The following is a 22,889-nucleotide window of genomic DNA, read 5'->3' as shown; positions in this document are numbered from 1 at the left end:
TTTTAACCCTCAGCAAGCCGTGGTCTTGCACGTACAGGGAGGACATGGATGATGTGGTGGGCCCCCAAACCCCTCAGGGAGAGCCCCTACACTGTTCATCCTACAATGACTTCCTTAAGGGTTAACTGGGTTCTCAATCTCTGCCCTTATCTGGAATTTTCACTGTTCAAGGGGCACAATCCTCTGCTTTGTTTTGTCAAGGAAGGCACTTTCTGCAGCCATATCCAGACTTCATGATCAGTTCTTAGGGTTTTTATGGCTTGAAACGCCTGTGATGCAGGAGTGAACGTGCCATGTACTTGCCTAGGTGGTTGCCGCATCCGTCCCATGGCACCTCTATATTGAGAACCGAGCGATCGAACATCGCTGATGGCTCAGTTCTCACAGCTCCCAGAGCAGAGGGCTGCTGACTTTCAATCGGCAGCTCTTGGCTCTGCTTTCTCTTTGCTCACTGGAGAGCTGAGCTGTGGAGAGCGGCTGTCACAGGCTCTCGGCAGGTTGCTGAGACGGGTGTCAGCCCAGGCACCTGGCAGATCCAGACTCCCATTGTCGGGATGATGCGGTGCCTGGACTGAAATCCATGATGTTGACAGAGACTGGACTTCAGTCTGCTCTCTGAATTTCACTCCTGTGATCTGTAGGAGAAGCCCAGCCAAACGAGCATTGGCTGGACTTCTCCTTTTAAGTGGATGGGCCTCTTCTCCCCTATGGGGATATCACACTTGGCTAATTTAGTTTATTCTTTAACTTATGTAGGACGTGCATGTGGATCGGTGTAACCTCAATCAAATCTTGAACCGTACCCACGACCACACACTGGTAAGACAGTCTGTAATGTTGATTTTAACACGGAATCCTGCAAAGGCACTCTCCTTGGCCCTGTGCAACACAGTTCCAGGGCCATGGTCCATCTCTATGGAACCCAGTCACTCAAACCCCTTTCAGGGTATGCCCATCGTGACAGACAATGCCCGGACCCTGTATAAGGATCAGTGATGTGGACAAGGCAAGACGTGACCATCCTGTTGAAGCATTACTGTACCCCCCCAAAAAAACTACCTGACCAAGGCAGAATCTTCTGCAGCTCTTGTCACAATTTCTCAGGTGACCGCTTTTAATACAGGCATCAGTCTCAAATGCCAGGCTCCTTCTCAAGGTCCAACATCCTTACCAGCATCAGATGCTGATATGCCTGCCCTGGAAAAAACACAGGAATAATGAGGACCCAGAATGATGTAAAAGCTTTTAAGCAATATGCTTTCAAATGCTCACTGTGCACAAAAGCACTGGTATTGCTGCACTTGCTTTTTCCTCTCTATGCCCCTTTGGGTACAAATAGACCTAACTCCAATAATACATTCCCCACTCTTGAACAGATAGACTGGATCAATTTTGAAGTTGGGTGTGTTGACAAAGTTCTGTCTGTCCTTTTTTATTTATTTTTGTGTTTAAATTTACTTTGGATATTAGGTTTTATTTTTTAATGTTTTTTTTCCTGTGATCTTCGATCAACTGCCTACTGGGCAACAGGCTGCATCCCAGACTATTATAGTCCATCGAGTATGAATGGAACATCTTTGATTATATGGTCTCAAGTGGTTGCCAACACCCCTGGTAGACGAGAAAATATGGAGAATCCCCCAAGGTGGGGCTTTTAAGGCAACAGTAGTTAAGGTAGTCAGATTTATACAAAAATTATTTTAATAATCAAAAAAAGGGTATACATATATAACACAATGATTTAAAAACAACACATGGGAGTGTAAGTTGAAGAAAGAGTCCACAAAACAAAAAACAGGACCCTACGCGTTTCGGATTTCCCTTCAGGGGCCAAGGTATGTATGGAGTCAAAGTGTATCTAACAACTTTTCTAGAAAAAACAAACAAATAACATATATGTTGAAAATAATAACATACAGTGGAAAAAGTGGCAATGTACACCCATCGAGTGTGTGTGCCGACCATAGCTACGCACTGGGTCGTCCACAACAGGCCTGTCGCTCTACGGGTGGCCAGTGAGCTATACGTTTCAGGGCATGCATATGACCAGTCTATAGGGCCGAGTCGCAGCAGCCGACAGTCATTTCCGTCACCATGCGGGAGATGGTCTGTCTAGGATGCTTCCAGCACAATCCTCAGGAAGGGCAAGTAGTAATCCCCTGCTTCGGCAGGAAGACAGAGCGGAGCATCCCTGCAAAGGTGAGTAAAGGGCTCTATCCCTCCCTTCTCCCCTCCCTCCTCCCTAGTGCTGCTCTGTTCCGGAGGTTAGACTAAGCTGTTTATTTCAGTGGCTGGTCCCAAGAAGGACCTAGCGGTCTCGTCGGCCACCATCTCAAGGTGGATCCGACAGATAGTGATTCAGGCTTGCGCCATAAAGGGTCGGGCGCCCCCCTTTCCTCTCAAGGCGCATTCGACCGCGGCAATAGGTGCCTCTTGGGCTTTCTGACATCAAGCATCTGTTTACCAGGTGTGTAAGGCGGCGACTTGGTCGTCCGTTCACACTTTCACTGAATTCTACAAGGTTGATGTGAGTGCATCTTTGGATGCTTCTTTCGGCCGCAAAGTTTTGCAGGCGGCTGTTTAGAGTTGCATCTCCCCAGTTGAGGAGCTCTGCTTTGTTTTGGGGTAAAGTTTAATTTTATGCTGTTCCCACCCCTCTTTTTGACACTGCTTTGGGACTTCCCACTTTGTCAAGATTAAGGCTGTGTCTGTCCATGAACGAAAGAGAAAATAAGATTTTATGTGCACCGTAAAATCTTTTTCTGAGTTCACAGCACCCACCCCTCCTATGTTTGTACTGCTTTTTGACGAACTGATCTGCGAGATGCGGAGAAGGGGGGTTATACCCAGAGGGCCAGCCCCCTGGGCGGGGCTGTAGGGTGTGTATGATGTGTTTAACATTTACTATAAGTTTCTGCCTAGTCACTCCTAAAGGAAAGCCAATACCCACTTTGTCAAGATTAAGGCCGTGTCCGTCCATGAACTCTGAGAAATATTTTACGGTGAGTACAAAATCTTATTTCTCTTTCGTTCATAGACGGACACAGCCTTCATTGACCTTAGGGTTATGCTTCTTCCTACCAGGAGATTTAGGCAGAATTCTACAGCACTTAAGGTGTTAAAAACTTTCCTTCATGCCGCTCCTCCCAGGGGGCGTGGCTCCCCCAGGCATAACCCACACCCTGCTTTAGCAGCCTGTTTGTTTTCTGCCTAACGACAGGAGGTCAAGGCTCTCTCTGGAGTTCCTGGACTCTGGAGTTTATTTCTTGCGATTTTTTTTTTCTCGCTTTTTTATTTTTGTTCCTGCATTTTTGAATCCTGCGATTCTTCTATCAACAGCCGACTGGGTGACAGGCTGGGTCCTCGACCCTTGTAGTCCCCCCATGTTCGGCCTTCGAGCGTGTGCCGGCCCTCAGCTCAGCTTTGGGACGTCCACGACAGGCCCGTTGCTCCAGGGGCGGCCGGGGAACTTCGGTTCTAGGGCACACATATGACCGGTCTCTATGGCTGTGTCACAGCGTGTCTGGCCGACAGCCATGCCGTTTACGGACGTTGGTTCTGTCTGGGATACCTCCAGCCAGGTAGTCGCAGGACGGGTAAGTAGTGGCCCCTTACTCGGGTAAGTGGTCTGGCTGGTGGTTTCCCTGGGGAGGTCGACTGAGGGTCCGCCCTGCTTTCCTCTCTCCCCTTCCTCTCCCTCCTTCCCCTGACTGGGTAGTGGCTGTGAAGGGGGGCCTCCTGGGTTTTCTTTGTTACCACCGGAGCCCGTGTGTTGTTGGGGGGACTGTGTTACTCTGGGGGGTGCTGCGGTGTGCTGCTGTGTTCTATGAGGTAATTTTTACCTCAGATGGTGGCCATCTTGGAAATCTCCTTGGTAACGCTGTGATTCTTCCCTGAGATGACTCAGCACAGCCTCTGGTCTCTTCTACCAGTTTTAGTGCTGTGAAACGCTGTGAATCTTCCATGAGGTGAAGACACATCACAGCCAGCACATCAGAGCACACCTGAGGTTTTTCAGCTCCCTCTGCAGCTGGGTGGGGTGGTGAATACCAGGGGCCCCCATGCTCTGCAATAGCAGCAAGGAGGTGACCAGTGGGTTTTTTTTTTTTGTCCTGCCTTGCAGGGTGGGTGACTCAAGCTATGCCTGAGTTAACCCTTAACGCCCCTCCCCCTGCCACATCTGTTATGTTGGCTGTCCTGGGTTTCTTGCCAGGTTTGAAGCAGCTAGTGCCCGGATGGGGGGGTAAAAAAGCGCCCCCTCCCTGAAGCCTGCTTCTGGGGATGACACAGAATCGCTGTTTTTTTCTGGTTCTGTTATGTCGGAGGCTGCGGGTTTTAACCCTTATGGATAGTGAGGATGACTCTGCTGCAGTCAGTTGCTGGCAAGAATTTGTTGGAGCTCTTGTTTCTGCGGTGCGTGAGACTCTAAAAATTGAGGATGTGGCGGAGACACCTCCGTGTCAGTACCAGCAGACTACCACGCACCGCTGAAGGGTTTCCTTGTGTTCTTTATTTGGACAATATGTTATACAAGGAATGGGATGCACCGCAAAAAGTTTGTCAAAAAAACTTTGCAACCCGTTACCCCCCTTGAGGGGGGCTTTAAAAAAAAAAAAGTAGGTCTCTCCTCCGCCAGTGGATCCCCCTGTGTCCAGACTGCGCATGGCCACCACGTTGCCTGTGGAAGGGGCTCCTGCATTTCAGGATCCCGCTGATAGGAGAGTGGAGGCTGTGGCCCGCTCCCTATTCACGGTGGTGGGTTCGGCGGTGAGGCCGGCTCTGGCCGGGGCCCTGGTCAGGCCCCGACTAAAAGGGCGAAGCTCCTACTGCAGGAGCTGGAAGAAGGACCTCTAAGGTGGCCTTGGTGATGGCCGTTAAGGGTGAACGGTCCTTTTGGGTCTTCCCTGACTGGCATCATTGAGGATGCCATGGGTGGTAAGCGCATGCTGTTCCCACAGTCTGGGAAGGGCTAGGGACCTCACCCTGTGCAAGGACCCTCCTTGCCTAGCTCTGAGCGTTTTTTCGCTCGCCCTGTGCGGTGGGGGTAGGTCTACATGGTGCTTGAATCCCCGCTGCGGGGTAGCAGCGCACCGGATACCGCATGCCTAACAAGTCTGCGGACATACCTGCTTCCGCCTGAAGGTCTGCTCCCGCCCGTGTCTCGGGTGGGAGACTGGCTTCGCATTGCGAAGTGTTTTCCTTGGGGTACAAGATTGAGTTTCTCTCTTGTCTGCCAAACAGGTTTTTTCCCTCCGGCTTCTGGCCTCCTCCGGTTCGCCGGTTGACTCCGTCAGGGGCTGTCCAGGATCTTCTGGTCAGGGGAGTGATTGTGCCAGTTCCCTCGTTGGAACGGTCTCAGGGTTTTACTCCATTCCGTTTGTGTCCCCACGGAGGGTGGGGCCCGGTCGATCCTGGGCCTCAAATCCCTTGTTTTGTCAATTTTCTGGCATCCTTGGATGTCATGAACGTGTACCTGCATATCCTCAAACCACCGGAGATTCTGTGCTTTGCGGTCGGGGGGGACCATTTTCAATGGTGTCCTTCCCATTCGGCGGGTTTTCACCAAGGTGCTCGTACCGATACTGGCCCGGCTGTGACAGCGGGGGTTTGTTATCATGGGATGTCTGGACGACATTCTCCCACGAGCTTCTTCGAGCTCTGCATTGGTGGAGCCGTGTCTATCACGTGTCAGGCTCTCCGAGTGTTCGGCTGGTTTCTGGATTGTCCTGAAATCAGGGTTGATTCCGTCTCAGGGATACCTGGGACTGGTCCTGGATTCCTCCGGGGCGGGAGTGTTTCTCTCCTAGCGGAAAAACTTCAGACTCTGCTATCTGCTGTGCAGCAGTTGCCGACCCAGAAGCGGTCATCTCTGCGATTCTGCAGGAAGGTTCTGGGTCAGTTGGTAGCCTCTTTCGAGGCGGTTCCGTATGCCCAATTCCACGCCAGGGTACTACGGAGGGAACTGCTGTCACGATGGGACTAGCTTCCGTCATCTCTGGATTACCAGATTCAGTTGAGTCATCTGATCATGTCTCCCCTGGGTGGTGGCTGGCGTTTCCGGTGCTTCGGGCCGGAAAGTCATTTTTCTGCAGGCCACTGGACAGTGGTCACGACGGATGCCAGCCTCTCCGGTTGGGGAGGGGCGCTTGGGGCACCCAGTCAGCCCAGGGGCACTGGACTCAGGTGGAGTCCTGCCTACTGATCAACGTTCTGGAGCTCCGAGCAATCAAGCTTTGCCTTACCAGGTGGTCCCTGGATCTACAGGGCCGACCGGTCAGGATCCTGTCCGATAACACCACGTCCGTGGCGTAGGTTGATCATCAGGGAGGCACACGGAGTTCTGTTGCAGCGACGGGGGTCGCGCGCATCCTTTCGGTGGGCCGAAGGGTCCGTTCCGGCTCTATCGGCCGGGTACATCCCGGGAATACGGAATTGGCTAGCCGACTACCTAAGTCGCACTGCACTGGGCCAAGGAGAGTGGTCTCTCCACCCGCAGGTGTTTCGGGGTCTGTGCCGAAAGTGGGGCACTCCGGACGTGGACCTTCTAGCGTCCCGTCTCTATCGGTAGGTGCCACGGTTCGTGGCCAGGTTTAAGGACCCGTGGGCGGACGCGTCAGGCGCGTTGGTGGCTCCTTGGGGTCGCTGTCGCCTACTTTACACCTTCCCTCCTCGGAAGCTTCTTCCTCGCCTGCTGCGCAGAGTAGAAGCTGTAGGGATTCTATCGGTCCTGATTGGCCGCGTCGCTTCTGGTACGCGGACCAGGTGCGTCTGCTGGCAGACGCCCCCTAGCGTCTTCCCCTGGGAATTGATTTTCTGTTACAGGGTCCGATCTTCCACCCTGTTTCACAGCCACCGGCCTTAGCGGCGTGGCTGTTGAGAGCCAGGGGCTTAAGGACCGAGGCCTATTGGGCTCGGTGGTCTCTACCGTGCTGCCTGCACAGACGTCTACCTCACGTAGGTTTTTTCCTCATACATGGACGGCCTACTTCTCTGTGTGTGGGGAGATGAACTGGCACTCTCGTACATGCGTTGTGTACAGGATTCTGCGGTCTTTGCAGCAGGGAGTGGTTCAGGCTCTCGCCTTACGTACAGTTAGGAGCCAGATTTCTGCTCTGGCTGTTTTTACTTGCAGCGACCCTTGGCATCGCACTCCTGGGTGCGTGCGTTGGGTCAGGGGGTCTGTTAGGTGGCCCCTTCGGTGCGCCCTCCATTACCCCCATGGGACTTGAATTTAGTCCTTTTCAGTGCTTCGGGATGCTCCCTTTAAAGACATTCGGGAGGTTTTTTGTTTATTGTCACAAAAGGTGATTTTATTTCTGGTAGCAATTACCTCGATCAGGCGGGTGTCTGTCCGTTCTGGCGGCCTTGTCTTGCAAGGCTCCCTGCTTGGTCATCCGTAAGGATGAGGTGGTGCTGTGGCCGCAGCCGTTTTTTCTCCCTGTGTGCTGGACTGTGTTCTGCTGTGTGTTACTGGGCTTTTAAAACATGTGTATGGCCGCCATTTTACCGGGGTCGCTGTTCTATGCATCGGTGGCCATTTTCTTGTAGCCCACATGCTGTTTTTCTGCATGTCGGCGGCCATCTTGGAAAAGTTTTTGGCCTCTAGTGCCTGAAATAACGCAGAATACTTCCTGAGGGACGGCACAGCACGGACAGCGCTCTCAGCTCTTCAGCAGCACTGCACTCTGGTCGGGGTGGTGAGTCTCCTGGGGGGTCCCCTGCTCTCTGTTGCGGCCGGGAGTGTGGCCTGTGGGTCCTGCCTTGCAGTACTAGGGCGGCATATATAGGTGGGTCAGCATGGAGTCTGAACCGGAGGCTTCTACCCCAACCATGTCAGAGTTAACCCTTGGTGCCCCTGTTCCTGCGACCAGTCCTTGAGGCGTTTGTTGCCAGGATTGAAGCGGCAAGTGGACAGAAGGGGGGTAAAAAGCGCCCCCTCCCTGCACCTGCTTCTGGGGATGTCTCTGACACAGAATCAGGCCCTGCTATTGCATCTGGCCCTGGTTCCGTTAAGTCAGATGATGCAGGCTTAGTCCACACGGACAGTGAGGATGACTCTAACTCTGCTTCAGGGTCAGTGCATGATAAGGAATTTGTTGGAGCTCTTATCACTGCGGTGCGGGATACTGAGAAACTTGAGGATTTGGTGGAGGCATCGGATGTGCCGGTCCCTTTTGGGTTCCGCAAGCCACCCCGCACCGCAAAAGTCTTTCCTTGTGTTCCATATCTGGAAAAAATGTTGTACAAGGAATGGGATCGGCCGCAGAAAGTTTTTGCTGTTCCAAAATACTTTGCGGTCCGTTCCTCCTTTTGAGGAGGACTTTTTAAAAAAAAAAGTGGGTCTCTCCTCCGTCAGTGGACCCCCTTGTGTCCAGGCTGAACAAGGCTACCACGTTGCCTGTGGAGGGGTCTCCCGCCTTTAAGGATCCCGCAGATGGCGCAGAGGCTGTGGCCCGCTCCATGTTCACAGTAGTGGGGTTTGGCGGTGAGACCTGTTTTGGCCAGGGCTCTGGTGTCGCAGACACTTATCGAACGGGCAAAGTCCTTGTTGCAGGAGCTGGAGGCGCAGAATGCTTCTGAGCTCTGTGTGGACCTGGCCGAACAGTTGGTACAGGGTCTAAAGTTTGTCTGTGAGTCGGCCCTGGATACGCTCCCCTTGCTCTCCAGGGCCTCTGCGGTGGTACTACGCCGCCTTGTGTGGCTGAAGTGTTGGTCTGCGGACCAATCTTCTAAAAAGGCCTTGGTGGATTTACCCTTTAAGGTTTAAGGGTGAACGGCTTTTTGGGGTGCTTTTCCCTGGATGACATAAAGGATGCCACAGGCGGTAAGAGCACCCTGCTCCCACAATCTGGGAAGGGAAAGTAGCCTTGCCGTAAGCAAGGACCCTCTTTTACTGCCCCCAAGCGTTTAAGTGCGGCAGGAAAACGTATTCAGGGAGCTAAAACACCCGCTGAAGGGCAAAAACGCCCCTGGTACTGCAAGCCCAACAAGCCTGCTTCTGCATGAAGGTCTGCCCCTGCCCGCATGTCGGGTGGGGGCCCGGCTTCGCTAATTCACGGCTCGGTGGAGGACTCTTCTGTCCGACCGTTGGGTTTGTGAAGTAGTTTCCTCGGGGTACAAGATAGTTTCTCTCTTGCCCACCAAACAGATTTTTTTTTTTCCCTCCAACCTCCGGGTCGCCGGAAGGATCTGTCAGGAGCTGTCCAGGATTTGCTGGTCAGGGGGGTGGTTGTGCTGGTTCCCTCAACGGAACGGTTTCAGTGGTTTTACTCCAATCTGTTTGTACTCCCGAAGAAGGAAGGTTTGTCCAATCATGGACCTCAAGGCCTTCAATTGTTTTGTCAAAGTGCAAAAATTTAGGATGGAGTCCATTCGCTCATTAGTAGCAGTGCTCCATCAGGGGGATTTCCTAGCATCCTTGGATATCAAGGACGCGTACCTGCATATGCGCAAAACACCAGAGATTTCTGCGTTTTGCGACCGGAGAGGACCACTTTCAATTTGGCTCCCGTTCGGCCTGGCCTCGGCACCACGGGTTTTCATCAAGGTGCTCACTCCAATTCTGGCCCTGCTGAGGCAGCACAGGATCACTATCGTATGATACCTGGACGACCTTCTTCAAGCTCAGAATTAGAGGACGTGTCTATCACCTGTCAAACCCTCCGAGAATTCGGTTGGCTATTGAATACCCAGAAGTCAATTCTGGTACCGTCTCAGCGGCTGGAATACCTGGGGTTAGTCCTGGACTCCTCAGAGGCGAGAGTTTTCCTCCCAACGGAAAAACTACAGACATTGCAGTCTGCGGTGCAGCGGCTGACGACCCAGAAATGGGTGTCGCTTCGTTTTTGCATGAGAGTGCTGGGTCTGATGGTAGCCTCTTTCGAGGCAGTGGCGTATGCCCAATTTCACACTCAAGCATTGCAAAAAGAGATTGTCACGTTGGGACAAGCTCCCTTCGTCTCTGGATTACCAGATTCGGGAGAGTCGCCTGGTCAGGTCCTCCCTAGTGTGGTGGCTGACATCTCCGGCACTTTGGGCCAGAAAATCGTTTCTGCCGTGTCATTGGACAGTGATCACGACGGATGCCAGCCTCTCCGGCTGGGGGGGTGTCTGGGGTGTCCAGTCAGCCCAGGGGCGCTGGACTCAGGAGGAGTCCCGCCTACCAATCAATGTACTGGAGCTCCAGGCGATCAAGTTGTCTCTCCAAGTGGTCTCTGGGTCTGCAGGAATGACCAGTTGGGATTCAGTCCGGCCGTGGCGTACGTCAATCATCAGGGGGGCCCGCGGAGCTCGGCTGCAGCAACTCAAGTCGCGCACATCCTCCGGTGGGCCCGAAAGGTACGTTCCAGCTCTGTCGGCCGTGTACATTCCGGGGGTGCTGAACTGGCAAGCCGACTACCTAAGTCGCCAAACACTAGACCAAGTAGAATGAAACGCCTCCGGGTGTAGCGACCAGAGTCTATGCCAAAGATGGGGCATTCCAAACGTGGACCTTCTGGCGTCCCATTTCAATCGGAAGGTGTTACGGTTTGTGGCCAGGTCAAGGGATCTGTGGGCGGACGCGTTGGTGGCACCATGGGGTCACTATCGCCTAATCTACGCCTTCCCTCCTCCTGAAGCTTCTTCCTCGCCTGCTGCGCAGAGTGGAAGCCGAGGGGATACCAACAATCCTGATCGCTCCGGATTGGCCGCGCCGACCCTGGTACGCGGACCTGTTGTGTCTGGTGGCGGACCTCCCCTGGCGTCTACCCCTGAGAAAAGATCTTCTGTCGCAGGGTCTGATCTTGTACCCTCCTTTACATTCGCTGGCTTTAACGGCATGGCTGTTGAGAGCCAGGTGCTGAAGGATCGAGGCCTGTCGGGCTTGGTGGTTTCTACCATGTTACGAGCACGGAAGTCTACTTCACAAAATATTTACCATCGTACGTGGAAGGCCTACATTGCTATGTGTGAAGAAATTAAATGGCGACCTCGTACATACATGATGTCCCGGATTCTGCTGTTCTTACAGCGTGGAGTGGATCAGGCTCTCGCCTTAAGGTACGTACGTACGTACGTACGGTTAAGAGTCAGATTTTGGCTCTAGCTTTCTACTTTCAGCGACCCTTGGCGGCGCACTCCCTGGTGCGTATGTTTGTGCAGGGGGTTCGGCATGTGGCCCCTCCTGTATGTCCTCCACTGCCTCCATGGGACTTGCATTTGGTCCTTTCGGTGCTTCAAGAAGCTCCGTTTGAGGACATTCTGAAGATTCCTTTGTTGACTCTGTCCCAGAAGGTGGTTTTTCTGGTGGCAATTACCTCGGTCAGACGAGTATCTGAACTGGCGGCCTTGTCCTGCAAGGCTCCTTACTTGGTCATCCATAAGGATAAGGTGGTGCCGCAGCCGTCATTCCTTCCAAAGGTTGTTTCAGCCTTTCACATTAATGAGGACATTGTTTTGTCATCCTTATGTCCTCGGCCTGAAAAACCTAAGAAGGGTCTGGCGGTCTCATCGGCCACCATTTCTAGGTGGATCAGACAGGTCGTGCTCCAAGGGGTGGGCGCCTCCCTTTCAGGTTACGGCGCGTTCGACCAGGGCGATTGGTGCCTCTTGGGCTTTCCGCCATCAGGCATCTGTTTTAAAGACGCCTGTGTAAGGCAGCGACCTGGTCGTCAATCCACACCACCTCAAAGTTTTACAAGGTGGATGTGAGTGCATCTTCGGATGCCTCCTTTTCCGCAAGGTTTTTCAGGCGGCAGTTTAAAGTTGAAGTTCCTCCGTTGAGGAACTCTGGCTTGTTTGGGGTGAAGCTTGGTTTGCTGTGTTTTTTTTTTTTTTTCCCCACGCCTCAATTTTTTGACACTGCTTGGGGACGTCCCTAAGGTCAATGCTGCTGTGTCCGTCCATGAACGGAAGAAAAAATACGATTTTTGTACTCGCCGTAAAATCCATTTCTCTGGGTTCATGGACGGACACAGCACCCACCCCTCCTTTGTACTGCTTGTTTACGAACTGAGGCTGCATAATGCAAGAGAGAGGGATGTACCCCGGGAACCCGCCCTCTGGGAGGTGCTGTACTGAGGTGTTTTTTTTTAAAGTGTATTTTGTGCGTGTACTCGAGAGGAGCCGGACTGCAGGAGTTGGGAGTAGGCAGGCCTCCCCCAGAGGCAATCTGCCACCTTTCTCCATGACCCGGGTGGCAATGGCGGGTGTGTGAGGGGGTCCTCCCACACAGCCCGCCCTACCTACTCCGCTTTGAAGCCCAACGGGGCAGAGGGACTAGTGAGAGGATCTAGCCCGCTCAACCAGCCCCGTTTGACCACGCGGTCTCTAAAAAGAGAGGCGAAGGACTAAGTGCGTGCTTGTTAACCCAATTTCGAGTGCGTGTAAGTGTGGTGTTTTTTTTGTGGTAGGGGGGTAGGCGTACTAAGCGCAGGCCTACCTCGCATAGCACACCCACCGGGAGCCGGGCTGAGACCACCAAACTCAAATTCACATGTAGCCGAGACCGGGATCCGAACCCCTAGCTGCAGAGGTGAATGGCTTGTCAGCGCAGTGCCAATTGCGATGAGCCACCGCAGCACCTCTACTGAGAGGTGTTTTAACAGTCTCTCCTGAAGTGAAGGATATATAACCCTAAGGTCAATGCTGCTGTGTCCGTCCATGAACTCAGAGAAATGGATTTTACGGTGAGTACAAAAATCCTATTTTTTAAATAAATATATAAATAATAAATATGCCACAGTGCTATACAAACCACAGTGCTAGTGTGCTTGTGCAAACACTGCTAAATATAGAAAATGTGCAGACATAACCTGAAATCTCTATTCCATTGAGGTGCCTGTTCTCCCTTTTTAAATTTAAAATTGTGCAATATAATGTCCTTGTAAGAAATGGACAAATCCTTATTGCCAAGTGCTGAATGATTTTAGAAGTGCTTTGTGCTCTTATGTTCCGTGATCACTGCAATCCCTGCTCTTATACGGCCCGCACTCACCAACTTTTTCTCCCCTTCTTAGGGTCTGGTGCCTTCACAGTATAGGCCACTGTGTAGCCCTCTGGCCATTACTCGTCCCCCTGTGCTGATGTTGTTAATCCAGCAATAACCCATGCATAGAGAAAAGAAGCCCCAAATAGTGTATTATCGTGTTTATGCTTTATTAAAATAAATGAAAAAATTGGTACACTCACGTGTAGACAAACAGTATGGCATATAATGTTAACAATATAGTCTGATGCCTGGAAGCGATGTGACGTTCATGGCGTGTTCGACCGGTTTCGTCGTGTGACGTTGTCTGGAACACGCTGAGCGTCGCCTTCACTTCCCCCTTTTTTTTTTTATAGCAGACTGATTCTGGCTTTGCTGAGACAGCGAGGCATTGCTATCGTGGGCTACTTGGACGATCTTCTAAAGCGGCTTCTGGCTCAGAATTAGAGGACGACATGTCTCTAGCCAGTCAGACCCTCCGGGAATTTGGCTGGGTGTTAAACATTCAGAAGTCAGTGTTGAAGTTAACGTCCCGCAAATGGTCGTCTCTCCATTTTTGCATGAGTCCTGAGCCTCATGGTAGCCTCCTTCGAGGCAGTACCGTATGCTCAATTCCACACGAGTCTTGCAGAAGGAGATCCTGTCCAAATGGACGAATTCCGTCCTGCCGATCAATGTACTAGAGCTTTGAGCGATCAGGCCGTGTCTCTCCTCGTGGTTGCAGAGGCTACAAGAGTGTCCAATCGGGCTCCAGTCTGTAACGCCACAGCGGTGGCTTATGTCGACCATCAGGGAGGAACACAGAGCTCGGCTGCGGCATCTGAGGTCGCTCAAATCTTGCGGTGGGCGGGAAGGAGCGTGCCGGCTCTATCGGCCGTTTGCATTCCGGGAGTAGAAAACTGGCAATCAGACTACCTGAGTCGCCCGATGATTGACCAAGGAGAATGGTCGTTGCATCCAGAAATGTTTCAATTCCCTTGCCGGGGGTGGGGCATGCCGGACGTGGATCTCCTGGCTCAATCGCAAGGTGTTGAGGTTCGTGGCCAGGTCCAGAGATCCCTGGACAGACTCGTCGGACGCGTTGGTGGCCCTGTGGGGTCAGTATCGGCTAATTTATGCCTTCTCCCCACTGAAGTTGCTTCCTCGTCTGCTCCACAGGGTGGGGCCGAGGGGATCCCGGTGATTCTGATCGCTCCGGATTGGCCCCGGCATCCCTGGTATGCCAGCCTTGTGCGCCTAGTGGCGGATGCGCCCTGGCGGCTGCCAATGCGGGAGGACCTTGTGTCTCAAGGTCCTATAATTCATCCTGCTTTAGTCGCTGGCTTTAACAGCATTGAAAGCCAGGTACTATGGGGCCGAGGCCTGTCTGATTCAGTAATTCGCACTATGCTGAGGGCACGGAAGTCATCTTCTCGGAAGATCTACCATCGCACGTGGAAGGCCTACATCTCTGTGTGAGGAGATAGTGTGGCGTCCACGGGCATATTCGGTTTCCAAGGTCCTGCAGTTTTTACAGCCCTGAGTGGATCAGAAGCTTGCCTTAAGCACCATTAAGGGACAGATTTCAGCCTTGGCTGTTTTGTTTCAACGTCCCTTGGCGACCCATTCACTGGTGGGTATGTTTATGCATGGGGTTTGACATGTGATCCCCCAATTCGACCACTGCTTCCTCCATGGGATTTGAATCTGGTGTTCTCGGCTCTTCAGGAACCTCCTTTTGAGAACATCATCTCGACCACCATCTCAGAAAGTGGACTTTCTAGTGGCCATTACACCTGTCAGTCAAGTTTCTGAGTTGGCGGCCTTGACTTGCAAGTCACCGTACTTGGTCCTCCATAAGGATAAGACGGTGCTATGCAGGCAGCCTTTTATTCCGAAGGTAGTTTCAGCTTTTCACCTGAATGAGGACATTGTACTTCCTTGTGTCCTTGACGTCACATCCCAGAGAGGCTGCATTACATGCTTTGGACGTGGTACGTGCTCTGCGGGTGTACCAGTCTGTTACAGCTCCGTACCGGAGATCGGTCTCACTGTTTGTGGCGGTGTCTGGTCCGCAGAAGGGCCTGGCGGTCTCGTCGGCCACCATTTTCTTGGATCAGGCAGGCCGCCATTCAGGCATACGCCCTTAAGGAGAGGACGCCTCCCTTCCCTGTCACGGCGCACTCGACCAGGGCAATTTGTGCCTCCTGGGCTTTCCGACATCAGGCGTCTGTCACAGGTGTGTAAGGTGGCAACTTGGTCGTCCGTTCACACTTTCTCTAAATTTTACAAGGTTGATGTGAGTGCATCTTCGGATGCTTTCTTCGGCCGCAAGGTTTTGCAGGCGGCTGTTTGAGGTTGCACCTCCTCCGTTGAGCGGCTCTGCTTGTTTGGGGTGAAGTTGGTTTTTGATTGCTGTTCCCACCCTTTGTTTTTTTTTTTTACACTGCTTGGGGACGTCCCATATGTCAAGACTTGAGAAGGCTGTGTCTGTCCATGGACGAAAAGAGAAAATTGGATTTTTGTACTCGCCGTAAAATCCTCTTCTCTGCCGTCCATGGACGGACACAGCACCCACCCCCTTCTTTTAGGTTTGTACGGACCGCCCACTTGGTGGGGCTGTTCAACTCTGTTTAAAGTAACATGTATTTAAATATCTATGTTCTGCCTAGTCCTCTCGTATTGGATCGAACATATCCCATATGTCACCCCTACTTAACAAGGCTGTGTCCGTCCATAGACGACAGAAAAGGATTTTACAGTAAGTACAAAAATCCTATTTCTTTCGTTCATAGACTGACACAGCCTTCATTGACCTTAGGGTTATGCTTCTTCCTACTAGGAGATTTAGGCAGAATTCTACAGCACTTAAGGTGTTAAAAACTTCCCTTCATGCCGCTCCTCCCAGGGGGCGTGGCTCCCCCAGGCATAACCCACACCCTGCTCTAGCAGCCTCAGTTTGTTTTCTGCCTAACGACAGGAGGTCAGGCTCTCTCTGGAGTTCCTGGACTCTGGAGATTTTTCTTGCGATTTTTTTTTTTTCTCGCTTTTTATTATTTTGTTCCTGCATTTTTGAATCCTGCGATTCTTCGATCAACAGCCGACTGGGTGACAGGCTGGGTCCTCGACCCTTGTAGTCCCCCCATGTTCGGCCTTCGAGCGTGTGCCGGCCCTCAGCTCAGCTTTGGGACGTCCACGACAGGCCCCGTTGCTCCAGGGGCGGCCGGGGAACTTCGGTTCTAGGGCACACATATGACCGGTCTTTTATGGCCTTGTCACAGTGTGTCTGGCCGACAGCCATACCGTTCGCGGATGTTGGTTCTGTCTGGGATACCTCCAGCCGGGTAGTCGCAGGACAGGTAAGTAGTGGCCCCTTACTCAGATCTATCACGTGTCAGGCTCTCCGAGTGTTCGGCTGGTTTCTGGATTGTCCTGAAATCAGGGTTGATTCCGTCTCAGGGACTGGAATACCTGGGACTAGTCCTGGATTCCCCCGGGGCGGCAGTGTTTTTCTCTTAACGGAAATACTTCAGACTCTATCTGCTGTGCAGCAGTTGCCGACCCAGAAGCGGTCATCTCTGCGATTCTGCAGGAAGGTTCTGGGTCAGTTGGTAGCCTCTTTCGAGGCGGTTCCGTATGCCCAATTCCACGCCAGGGTACTACGGAGGGAACTGCTGTCACGATGGGACTAGCTTCCGTCATCTCTGGATTACCAGATTCAGTTGAGTCATCTGATCATGTCTCCCCTGGGTGGTGGCTGGCGTTTCCGGTGCTTCGGGCCGGAAAGTCATTTTTCTGCAGGCCACTGGACAGTGGTCACGACGGATGCCAGCCTCTCCGGTTGGGGAGGGGCGCTTGGGGCACCCAGTCAGCCCAGGGGCACTGGACTCAGGTGGAGTCCTGCCTACTGATCAACGTTCTGGAGCTCCGAGCAATCAAGCTTGCCTTGCCAGGTGGTCCCTGGATCTTCAGGGCCGACAGGTCAGGATCCTGTCCGCTGATGCCACGGCCTTGGCGTAGGTCGATCATCAGGGAGGCACACAGAGTTCTGTTGCAGCGACGGGGGTCGCGCACATCCTTCGGTGGGCCGAAGGGTCCGCTCCGGCTCTATCGGCCGGGTACATTCCGGGAATACGGAATTGGCTAGCCGACTACCTAAGTCGCACTGCACGGGGCCAAGGAGAGTGGTCTCTCCACCCGCAGGTCTTTCGGGGTTCTGTGCCGAAAGCAGGGCACTCTGGGCGTGGACCTTCTAGCGTCCCGTCTCTATCGGTAGGTGCCACGGTTCGTGGCCAGGTTTAAGGACCCGTAGGCGGACGTGTCAGACGCGTTGGTGACTCCTTGGTCACTATCGCCTACTTTACACCTTCCCTCCTCGGATGCTTCTTCCTTGCCTGCTGCGCTGAGTGGAAGCTGTGGGGATTCTATCAGTTCTGATTGCTCCGGTTTGGCCGCGTCGCTGCTGGTACGCGGACCTACTGCGTCTGGTGGCAGATGCCCCCTAGCGTCTTCCCCTGGAAAATGACCTTCTGATACAGGGTCCGATCTTCCACCCTGTTTCACAGCCACCGCCTTAGCGGCGCGGCTGTTGAGAGCCAGGGGCTTAAGGACCAAGGCCTATTGGGTTCGGTGGTCTCTACCGTGCTGCGTGCACGGAGGTCTACCTCACGTAGGTTTTTTTTTTCCCTCATACATGGAAGGCCTACATCTCTGTGTGTGGGGAGATGAACTGGCACCCCCGTACTTACGTGGTGTCCCGGATCCTGCTGTTCCTGCAGCGGGGAGTGGACTAGACTCTTGCTTTGAGCACGAGTCAGCTTTCTGCTCTGGCTGTTTACTTTCAGCGTCCCTTGGCGGCGCACTCCTTGATTCGCACGTTTGTGCAGGGGGTCCGCCATGTGGCCCCTCCGGTGCGCCCTCCACTGCCTTCATGGGACTTGAATTTGGTCCTCTCGGCGCTTCAGCATGCTCCCTTTGAGAACATTCGGGAGATCCCTTTGCTGACTCCGTCGTGGGAGGTGGTTTTTCTGGTAGCCATTACCTCTATCAGACGAGTGTCTGAACTGGCGGCCTTGTCCTGCAAGGCCCCCTACTTGGTTATCCATCAGGATAAGGCGGTGCTGCGCCCGCAGCCCTCTTTTCTTCCGAAGGTCGTTTCGGCTTTTCACATTAACGAGGACATTGTTCTTCCATCCTTATGTCCTCAGCCGAAGAACCCGAAGGAGGCCGTTTTACATTCTCTGGATGTGGTTCGGGCCCTTCGAGTTTACTTGTCGGCGACAGCTCCGTTCCGGAAGTCGGACTCGCTGTTTGTGTCTGGTCCCAGTGAGGGCCTGGCAGTCCAGTCGGCCACCATTTCCAGGTGGATCCAACAGGTTGTGCTTCAGGCCTATGCCCTGAAGGGGCGGGCGCCCCTTTTTCGGGTCACGGCGCATTCGACCAGGGCGATCGGGGCCTCTTGGGCTTTCCGACACCAAGCCTCTGTTACAGGTGTGTAAGGCTGCGACCTGGTCGTCGGTCCACACTTTTTCAAAGTATTATAAGGTGGATGTGAGTGCATCTTATGCCTCCTTCGGCCGCAGGTGTTTCAGGCGGCAGTTTAAGGTTGGAGTTCCTCCGTTGAGTGACTCTTTTTTTTGTTTGGGGTGTAACCTGTTTTTGCTGTTATTTTTCCCACCCCTTGAACTTTTTGACACTGCTTGGGGACGTCCCTAAGGTCAATGAAGGCTGTGTCCGTCTATGAACGAAAGAGAAAAAGATTTTTGTACTCACCGTAAAATCCATTTCTCTGAGTTCATAGACGGACACAGCACCCACCCCTCCTTTGTTTGTACTGCTTGTTACTAACTGAGGCTGCTAGAGCAGGGTGTGGGTTATGCCTGGGGGAGCCACGCCCCCTGGGAGGAGCGGCATGAAGGAAAGTTTTAACACCTTAAGTGCAGTAGAATTCTGCCTAAATCTCCTAGTAGGAAGAATCGTAACCCTAAGGTCAATGAAGGCTGTGTCCGTCTATGAACTCGGAGAAATGGATTTTACGGTAAGTACAAAAATCCTTTTTTTTCACCTTGTGATCAAGCCAGTTATTTTCCTCCTTTAGCTTTGTTTTTTGAAAACCGTCTCACTGGCTGGATCACCAGATGAAAATGGATGTGATGGCTGCATTCATTTTTTAGATTTAGGCTTTCTTTTTTCTTCTAAGAAGTGTTGAGCTGTAAAAATTGTACTTTTGGCTTAAATACAGATTTCAGTCTGTCCTGTACTGTATGATTTAAGATGAAAGGAACTTTGCTTGTCTGCATCTATTGCTACAAAACTTAAGAGTCATGGACTGGGGTAGGGGTTATAGAAGGGATGCCCAGGAGTGTCCTCAAGATCTGCCAGTGTCCCAATTACCTGAAGGCAACAGCCCTATAACCCAGGGTTTCTGAATATTTAACTTGTGTCCTGTACTCAACATGGAATTTGCAGGTTAGTCAGAATTCCATTTTTTTTTTTCCTCAAGTCTGAAAAGATTTCCCAGTTGGTCACTAAAATGTAAAATGTATTCTCAATCATGTACAAGAATCTACCCACTTTAGACAACTTTTCTGTAGTCTAATGGTATCTTTGGTTTTGAAGCTGTCCTCTGTCTACAGCGGAAGGAGGCCTAACATTTTCTAAATCGGTGTTCATGTTTGGCAACCCAGTAAGAAGATTGGTTATTAAAGTGACACCAAACGACATCCTTATTTTCCAAGTATAATTCATACACATCCACTACCTAATAGCCCTGTAATTTAATCTATTTTTCATGCAATTGTTTCCCTGTGTTTTCTGCCTCATTATCCTCTGCTTTTAAACCTCACTTTTCCCATCGCTTCCGTTTTGGAACAAATATTTTCCACCTGAGTTTAGTGTCTAAAGCCTAGCTTCAGGTTTTGTGTTTTTTTATTTTATTTTTTTGGGCCATCTTGGCCCAAATTAACCATTTCCTTTACTAGGAAATGCAGTTCTATCAGTACTGTATAAACTGTGTGGCATTGGTTACTTGCAGTATACAGCGACAGGTTGCAGCAGCGATATAGGGACTTCCTGTCTGCTACCGAAACAAAATTAAGCTGGGTTAAGTGCTGCTCAGCCTTTCGCAGGAAGCCTAGTGTTTTTGTCTGAATTGCTGCAGTACGACTGTCCCTTGAACCCGACGAGTGCAACAGGAGGTATGACTCAATGTGTACACCCCTGGCCGCTGCCTCTGCAGCAAAAGGAGTGTTTGAGGGGGCGATAAACACAGCTTAACCACTTACACGTGTATTTAATAATGGAGTACAATAAACATTTTCATAGATCGGTTTAAAACCACTTATGTACTATAACAAAATATGTGTATATAACACTGCACAGTGACGTTAAATGCTTTTTTTTTTTTTTCTCTTCTGATTTTAGATTCAGATTATTCGCCAGCAGGTTTCAGTTTCCAACCACCTCTCCCTCCATATTGCTCTCCACCTCCAATGCCCCGTGGAACTCCACCCTCAACCCCTCAAAATTTCATTCCACGACCACCACCAACACCAACTCCTCCTCCACTTCCAAAAGGAACACCACCTCCTACTCCTAATAGGGGCTCTCCATCGCTTCATTCTAGAGCTAGTCTTAAGGCACAAGGAAATGATGGCATGGATGAAGACACCTTGACTTTGGAGGAGTTGGAAGAACAGCAGCGTTTAATTTGGGCTGCTCTTGAAAATGCAGAGAGCACAAATAGTGAATCGGATGTAAATATACCACCTGATGCATTCCTTGAAGCAGCTGGACATGCGCCTGATAACTCTATTCCCAAAGATAATATATCGTTAAATGAGAAAGTCACTGACATCACTGTAGCAGAAAATCCTGCAAAGCCTAGTGGAACTGCTGTAGGACTTGAGGTGACAGAGGATGGAGAAGCAGAAGAGGAGGCAGCATGTGCACCATCTCCTTTTAAATCTAATGTTCCAGACAGGAGTAAGTTTGCTGAGGGAATAACACCATTTGAGTATGACAACATGTCAGAGGCTACTGGCACTTACCTTCGGATCAGAGATGTGTTAAAAAACTCCCCCCGAAACCAGCAAAAAAAGGAATGATTACCTTGTACACTAGAACTTATAATATTTTTAATTTTTTTTTAATATTTAAGAAATTTGAAATCGCTTTTTACACAACCAAACTGCCTGAGAAAATACTTTCCTGCGTAAAGTGATTTATATGAAAATACATGTGCATTTTTAAGATCTAGATGAGTGTTGGCAGGCGCAATTAGTTGGCTGTGTTACACGTTTTGATTTGCGTCCAAGAAAAGAGAATGATACAGTATCGCTTAAAGAGCATTGAGCTGGTAGGTTTTGTTTGCATAGATTGAATATAATGCAAATAACCGTTTTTCAGCATTTCTTATGAAAATAAGGCAGGAGGCCATCTTTTTATGTAATAGTACAAACAGCAAAGCAGCTACCTTTCCGTTTTTATAGTGAAAAAAATCCAAGTATTAAGACAAATGTTTGAGGTGTACATTTTTGGAGTTTGTCTTGCTGTTTAGGTATCGCATAGACCTGATTTTTTCAGAAACCTCCTCGAAATGGTTTGAGTGCTGTATGAAATCTATAAATGTTGTTCGCTCATCTGTTAATGGGCTTTTTTTTTTTTTCCAGTTGTAAGGGCCAGATGAGCAAATGACCCAAACTGCAGAGCTTGACTGCACAAAGGGGCAAAATGGTCCAATTTCTATTTTTTTATTGAGGATGGAAATTGCCTTCAAATTCCATAAACTGTTATGTGTCAAGTCATTGGAAATGTTTTTTTAGGCCCAGAAATGCAGTACAGATAACCCTGTATATGTCTTGTGAAGTGGTTTTCCCACAGTAATGTGAGCAACAAAAGTAAGCAGATTTTAGCTCCTTGTTTCACTAAGAATCGCATTACTGCATCTCACAAGTGGGAAAAAAAAGCGATACACGCTGCATATTGGCTGAACTAGGCTTTCAACATAAGGGTGGTAAATTCCTGCCTAAAGTAATGTTGCTCCAACAGGAGTTCAGTATTGGGACAACTGCTACAGTCTTAACATGCTTGCCTCCTTTTACCTTGCCTGGAAGCTAACTTATAGCACAGTCACGGGTTACTGTAGTTCTTCAAACATCTTACTATTGAATGGTTAGACTGCTTTTAAGCTGTCATTGGCCAACTTTGACAGCTGTTATTGGCTGATGGTGTACTGCCATTGATTTCTAGCATAGTGTTAATTTAGGGCTTCATACAACATTGTTGCATTTAAGTATACCTAAGGCGAGCTGTTGCTTTTAAAAGTCTGCGCATAAGGGCATAACTGCCGTAGATCATTGTGCCCTTTTTAAGAGTGGAGCTTGTGGTACTTGAGGAAAAGATGGCTTTGTGCAAATGTGGGGACTCTGACATGCTTGTGTGAAGCTTTCCAGGTTTTAAAGGTTAGACAGTTTAAAAAAAAAAAAAAACCTGCCTGCCCTATAACTCTAATGGTCTGATAAAGGCAGTAATATTTTTTTTTTTTTTTTTTTTAAAGACTTCTTTATGGATTTGATGCAAAGACCTGAATCCATTCTATATTGGGCAGGCTTTACGGAACTTGAAACTGATGGTATTTTTGGTTTTGATGTGAAATTCTGTAGTGTTTGTCCCCAAATAATTGCCTAAGCAAGTTAAGATATTTAGGAGAAAATGTTTACAACTATTTGATAAATTATAAGAATTTTCCTCATTGGTCTTTATAACAAGTGGTGATTTTTTCAGGTAGTGTATTTTTTTTTTCTTTTCTTTTGTTCAATTGCTATTCAACTGGGCCATATATTCAATGTTTTTAAGAAATCTTTTTACTGTTGGTGGAAACTGGCAAGAATATCTTGAATTCAGTGTTTGTCACTCTTCAATATATTTTTATACATGATTTTAA

At 50.4% G+C, this 22,889-nt stretch overlaps 1 protein-coding gene across 1 annotated transcript in view; it reads left to right on the top strand.

The window, feature by feature from the left end:
- The window catches only part of ZCCHC8 (zinc finger CCHC-type containing 8), a 107,228-nt gene extending 84,794 nt beyond the window's left edge, over positions 1-22,434 (top strand). The window contains exon 14 of the mRNA XM_040347271.1: positions 20,369-22,434. Coding sequence (XP_040203205.1) covers positions 20,369-21,051 — 683 coding nt within the window. The 3' untranslated portion in view covers positions 21,052-22,434. The remainder of the gene's footprint in view (positions 1-20,368) is intronic.
- Positions 22,435-22,889: the final 455 nt, after the last annotated feature.

The sequence above is a fragment of the Rana temporaria genome, chromosome 1 (genome assembly GCF_905171775.1).
Source record: "Rana temporaria chromosome 1, aRanTem1.1, whole genome shotgun sequence".
Taxonomy (NCBI): Eukaryota; Metazoa; Chordata; class Amphibia; order Anura; family Ranidae; genus Rana; species Rana temporaria.
The sequence above is the reverse complement of the archived record's forward strand: the minus strand, read 5'-3'. Positions and strand labels throughout refer to the sequence as shown.